Genomic DNA, 6000 nt, shown 5'->3' on the forward strand with positions numbered 1-6000 from the left:
CCTGGATAAATAGCAGGGTACAGGTCAACCTGGATAAATAGCAGCAGGGTACAGGTCAACCTGGATAAATAGTAGCAGGGTACAGGTCAGCCTGGATAAATAGCAGCAGGGTACAGGTCAGTCTGGATAAATAGCAGCAGGGTACAGGTCAGTCTGGATAAATAGCAGCAGGGTAAAGGTCAACCTGGATAAATAGCAGCAGGGTACAGGTCAGTCTGGATAAATAGCAGCAGGGTACAGGTCAGTCTGGATAAATAGTAGCAGGGTACAGGTCAGTCTGGATAAATAGCAGGGTACAGGTCAGTCTGGATAAATAGTAGCAGGGTACAGGTCAGCCTGGATAAATAGCAGGGTACAGGTCAAGCCTGGATAAATAGCAGGGTACAGGTCAGTCTGGATAAATAGCAGCAGGGTACAGGTCAGTCTGGATAAATAGTAGCAGGGTAAAGGTCAGCCTGGATAAATAGCAGGGTACAGGTCAGCCTGGATAAATAGCAGGGTACAGGTCAGCCTGGATAAATAGTAGCAGGGTACAGGTCAACCTGGATAAATAGCAGCAGGGTACAGGTCAGTCTGGATAAATAGCAGCAGGGTACAGGTCAGTCTGGATAAATAGTAGCAGGGAACAGGTCAGTCTGGATAAATAGCAGGGTACAGGTCAGTCTGGATAAATAGTAGCAGGGTACAGGTCAGCCTGGATAAATAGCAGGGTACAGGTCAGCCTGGATAAATAGCAGCAGGGTACAGGTCAGTCTGGATAAATAGCAGCAGGGTACAGGTCAGCCTGGATAAATAGTAGCAGGGTACAGGTCAGCCTGGATACATAGTAGCAGGGTAAAGGTCAGCCTGGATACATAGTAGCAGGGTACAGGTCAGCCTGGATAAATAGCAGCAGGGTACAGGTCAACCTGGATAAATAGTAGCAGGGTACAGGTCAGCCTGGATAAATAGTAGCAGGGTACAGGTCAGCCTGGATAAATAGCAGGGTACAGGTTAGCCTGGATAAATAGTAGCAGGGTAGAGGTCGGCCTGGATGAATAGCAGGGTACAGGTTAGCCTGGATAAATAGTAGCAGGGTACAGGTTAGCCTGGATACATAGCAGCAGGGTACAGGTCAGCCTGGATAAATAGCAGCAGGGTACAGGTCAGTCTGGATAAATAGCAGCAGGGTACAGGTCAGCCTGGATAAATAGCAGCAGGGTACAGGTCAACCTGGATAAATAGCAGGGTACAGGTCAGCCTGGATAAATAGCAGCAGGGTACAGGTCAACCTGGATAAATAGCAGCAGGGTACAGGTCAGTCTGGATAAATAGCAGCAGGGTACAGGTCAACCTGGATAAATAGCAGGGTACAGGTAAGTCTGATAAATAGCAGCAGGGTACAGGTAAACCTGGATAAATAGCAGCAGGGTACAGGTCAGTCTGGATAAATAGCAGCAGGGTACAGGTCAGTCTGGATAAATAGTAGCAAGGTACAGGTCAGCCTGGATAAATAGCAGGGTACAGGTCAACCTGGATAAATAGCAGGGTACAGGTCAACCTGGATAAATAGCAGGGTACAGGTCAGCCTGGATAAATAGTAGCAGGGTAAAGGTCAGCCTGGATAAATAGCAGCAGGGTACAGGTCAGCCTGGATAAATAGCAGCAGGGTACAGGTCAGTCTGGATAAATAGCAGCAGGGTAAAGGTCAGCCTGGATAAATAGTAGCAGGGTACAGGTCAGCCTGGATAAATAGCAGGGTACAGGTCAGCCTGGATAAATAGTAGCAGGGTACAGGTCAGTCTGGATAAATAGCAGGGTAAAGGTCAGCCTGGATAAATAGTAGCAGGGTACAGGTAAGTCTGGATAAATAGCAGGGTACAGGTCAGTCTGGATAAATAGCAGGGTACAGGTCAACCTGGATAAATAGCAGCAGGGTACAGGTCAGCCTGGATAAATAGCAGCAGGGTACAGGTCAACCTGGATACATAGTAGCAGGGTACAGGTCAACCTGGATACATAGTAGCAGGGTAGAGGTCAGCCTGGATAAATAGCAGCAGGGTACAGGTCAGCCTGGATAAATAGTAGCAGGGTAGAGGTCAGCCTGGATAAATAGCAGCAGGGTACAGGTCAGCCTGGATAAATAGTAGCAGGGTAGAGGTCAGCCTGGATAAATAGCAGTAGGGTAGAGGTCAACCTGGATAAATAGTAGCAGGGTACAGGTCAGCCTGGATAAATAGCAGGGTATAGGTCAACCTGGATAAATAGCAGCAGGGTACAGGTCAACCTGGATAAATAGTAGCAGGGTACAGGTCAGCCTGGATAAATAGCAGCAGGGTACAGGTCAGTCTGGATAAATAGCAGCAGGGTACAGGTCAGTCTGGATAAATAGCAGCAGGGTAAAGGTCAACCTGGATAAATAGCAGCAGGGTACAGGTCAGTCTGGATAAATAGCAGCAGGGTACAGGTCAGTCTGGATAAATAGTAGCAGGGTACAGGTCAGTCTGGATAAATAGCAGGGTACAGGTCAGTCTGGATAAATAGTAGCAGGGTACAGGTCAGCCTGGATAAATAGCAGGGTACAGGTCAGCCTGGATAAATAGCAGGGTACAGGTCAGTCTGGATAAATAGCAGCAGGGTACAGGTCAGTCTGGATAAATAGTAGCAGGGTAAAGGTCAGCCTGGATAAATAGCAGGGTACAGGTCAGCCTGGATAAATAGTAGCAGGGTACAGGTCAACCTGGATAAATAGCAGCAGGGTACAGGTCAGTCTGGATAAATAGCAGCAGGGTACAGGTCAGTCTGGATAAATAGTAGCAGGGTACAGGTCAGTCTGGATAAATAGCAGGGTACAGGTCAGTCTGGATAAATAGTAGCAGGGTACAGGCAGCCTGGATAAATAGCAGGGTACAGGTCAGCCTGGATAAATAGCAGGGTACAGGTCAGTCTGGATAAATAGCAGCAGGGTACAGGTCAGTCTGGATAAATAGTAGCAGGGTAAAGGTCAGCCTGGATAAATAGCAGGGTACAGGTCAGCCTGGATAAATAGCAGGGTACAGGTCAGCCTGGATAAATAGTAGCAGGGTACAGGTCAACCTGGATAAATAGCAGCAGGGTACAGGTCAGCCTGGATAAATAGTAGCAGGGTACAGGTCAGCCTGGATAAATAGCAGGGTACAGGTCAGCCTGGATAAATAGTAGCAGGGTACAGGTCAGTCTGGATAAATAGCAGGGTAAAGGTCAGCCTGGATAAATAGTAGCAGGGTACAGGTCAGTCTGGATAAATAGCAGGGTACAGGTCAGTCTGGATAAATAGCAGGGTACAGGTCAACCTGGATAAATAGCAGCAGGGTACAGGTCAGCCTGGATAAATAGCAGCAGGGTACAGGTCAACCTGGATACATAGTAGCAGGGTACAGGTCAACCTGGATACATAGTAGCAGGGTAGAGGTCAGCCTGGATAAATAGCAGCAGGGTACAGGTCAGCCTGGATAAATAGTAGCAGGGTAGAGGTCAGCCTGGATAAATAGCAGCAGGGTACAGGTCAGCCTGGATAAATAGTAGCAGGGTAGAGGTCAACCTGGATAAATAGTAGCAGGGTACAGGTCAGCCTGGATAAATAGCAGGGTACAGGTCAGGGTACAGGTCAACCTGGATAAATAGCAGCAGGGTACAGGTCAACCTGGATAAATAGTAGCAGGGTACAGGTCAGCCTGGATAAATAGCAGCAGGGTACAGGTCAGTCTGGATAAATAGCAGCAGGGTACAGGTCAGTCTGGATAAATAGCAGCAGGGTAAAGGTCAACCTGGATAAATAGCAGCAGGGTACAGGTCAGTCTGGATAAATAGCAGCAGGGTACAGGTCAGTCTGGATAAATAGTAGCAGGGTACAGGTCAGTCTGGATAAATAGCAGGGTACAGGTCAGTCTGGATAAATAGTAGCAGGGTACAGGTCAGCCTGGATAAATTGCAGGGTACAGGTCAGCCTGGATAAATAGCAGGGTACAGGTCAGCCTGGATAAATAGCAGCAGGGTACAGGTCAGCCTGGATAAATAGTAGCAGGGTACAGGTCAGCCTGGATAAATAGCAGGGTACAGGTCAGCCTGGATAAATAGCAGGGTACAGGTCAGCCTGGATAAATAGCAGGGTACAGGTCAGCCTGGATAAATAGCAGGGTACAGGTCAGCCTGGATAAATAGCAGGGTAAAGGTCAGCCTGGATACATAGCAGGGTACAGGTCAGCCTGGATAAATAGCAGCATGGTAAAGGTCAGCCTGGATAAATAGCAGGGTACAGGTCAGCCTGGATAAATAGCAGGGTACAGGTCAGCCTGGATAAATAGCAACAGGGTACAGGTCAGCCTGGATAAATAGCAACAGGGTACAGGTCAGCCTGGATAAATAGCAGCAGGGTAGAGGTCCGCCTGGATAAATAGCAGGGTACAGGTCAGCCTGGATAAATAGCAGGGTACAGGTCAGCCTGGATAAATAGCAGGGTACAGGTCAGCCTGGATAAATAGCAACAAAACAAAACAAATTTACAGAGATATTAAATACATTATGCATGAAGATAATCCACTCACCCTCACAGCATGGTACAGGGTAGTTCCAGTTTCTGCTGACCCCATGCAGGCAGGTGAGTGAGACCTCTCCTATCAGGGTGTAACCTGGCAGGCATTCAAACGAGATGGTCAGGCCCACACCGAAGTCTCGGCCTATCACCACGCCGTTACGGAACGGCCTCGGGTCAGGGCAGCGCTGGAGCTCATAGGCTATTGGTCAACAGGGAACACAAAGGGTATGTTAATGGGGTTTTATTTGAATGGTTCGAGGGGGAAAAGGACAGCAGATTAACGCTGCCTGACACCGACCATTAGTCTGTGTGATTAATTGGAAGGCTGAGGTAAAGACGCTAGACAAGGGCAGATCCCCGGAATCTGGTTCTTCTCACAAAAACATCGGTAGAGTCCCATCCGTTTGAGCTACAAACTAGTATGACCCATCTATGGAAAGCTGAGACTCTCGCGAACACGGACGTGTTTTGCTCACACGCCACACAAAGAGTCATTAGAAGGTAAGAGGTTCGTCTACCTAGAAGATCATAGTAAATCCCAGGTCATAGTGTATATAATACTGTACTGGGTTCTTCTACATAGTAGACCATAGTAAATCCCAGAACATAGTGTCTATAATACTGTAAGGGGTTCTTCTACATAGTAGACCATAGTAAATCCCAGGACATAGTGTCTATAATACTGTACTGGGTTCTTCTACATAGTAGACCATAGTAAATCCCAAGTCATAGTGTCTATAATACTGTTATAAACTCACAAACTGCAGTCACAAACTCTAAACTCCACACAGCTCTCACTGACTAGTTGGATATTCATTTGTCACTGAGCAAAACATTTCTGTATTTACAGCATTCTTATGAATTCATTTTCTATCAGGTTTTTGCTTGGATAACCTTACTTTTCTTTGGCAATTTGTCAATAAAACTCATGAATGCAACTGATTATGTGAAATTGTTCATTGTTCAACTTGGTACCAAACTCCAACTGGGGTTCAGCTTTCTTAAAGCTACTTGGTACCAAACTCCAACTGGGGTTCAGCTTTCTTAAAGCTACTTGGTACCAAACTCCAACTGGGGTTCAGCTTTCTTAAAGCTACTTGGTACCAAACTCCAACTGGGGTTCAGCTTTCTTAAAGCTACTTGGTACCAAACTCCAACTGGGGTTCAGCTTTCTTAAAGCTACTTGGTACCAAAGTCCAACTGGGGTTCAGCTTTCTTAAAATCTACTTGGTACCAAAGTCCAACTGGGGTTCAGCTTTCTTAAAGCTACTTGGTACCAAACTCCTACTGGGGTTCAGCTTTCTTAAAGCTACTTGGTACCAAAGTCCAACTGGGGTTCAGCTTTCTTAAAATCTACTTGGTACCAAAGTCCAACTGGGGTTCAGCTTTCTTAAAATCTACTTGCTACCAAAGTCCAACTGGGGTTCAGCTTTCTTAAAGCTATTTGG

The 6000-nt window shown here is 46.8% G+C and overlaps 1 protein-coding gene across 1 annotated transcript in view; it reads right to left on the minus strand.

The window, feature by feature from the left end:
* The window catches only part of LOC112241267 (CUB and sushi domain-containing protein 3-like), a gene marked incomplete at both ends in the record, with an annotated part of 63697 nt that overhangs the window by 36596 nt on the left and 21101 nt on the right, over positions 1-6000 (minus strand). Inside the window, one exon of the mRNA XM_042313458.1 lies at positions 4563-4751. Within this exon, the coding sequence (XP_042169392.1) occupies positions 4563-4751 (189 nt within the window). The remainder of the gene's footprint in view (positions 1-4562; positions 4752-6000) is intronic.

Source organism: Oncorhynchus tshawytscha, unplaced genomic scaffold, assembly GCF_018296145.1.
Source record: "Oncorhynchus tshawytscha isolate Ot180627B unplaced genomic scaffold, Otsh_v2.0 Un_contig_8355_pilon_pilon, whole genome shotgun sequence".
Classification (NCBI taxonomy): Eukaryota; Metazoa; Chordata; class Actinopteri; order Salmoniformes; family Salmonidae; genus Oncorhynchus; species Oncorhynchus tshawytscha.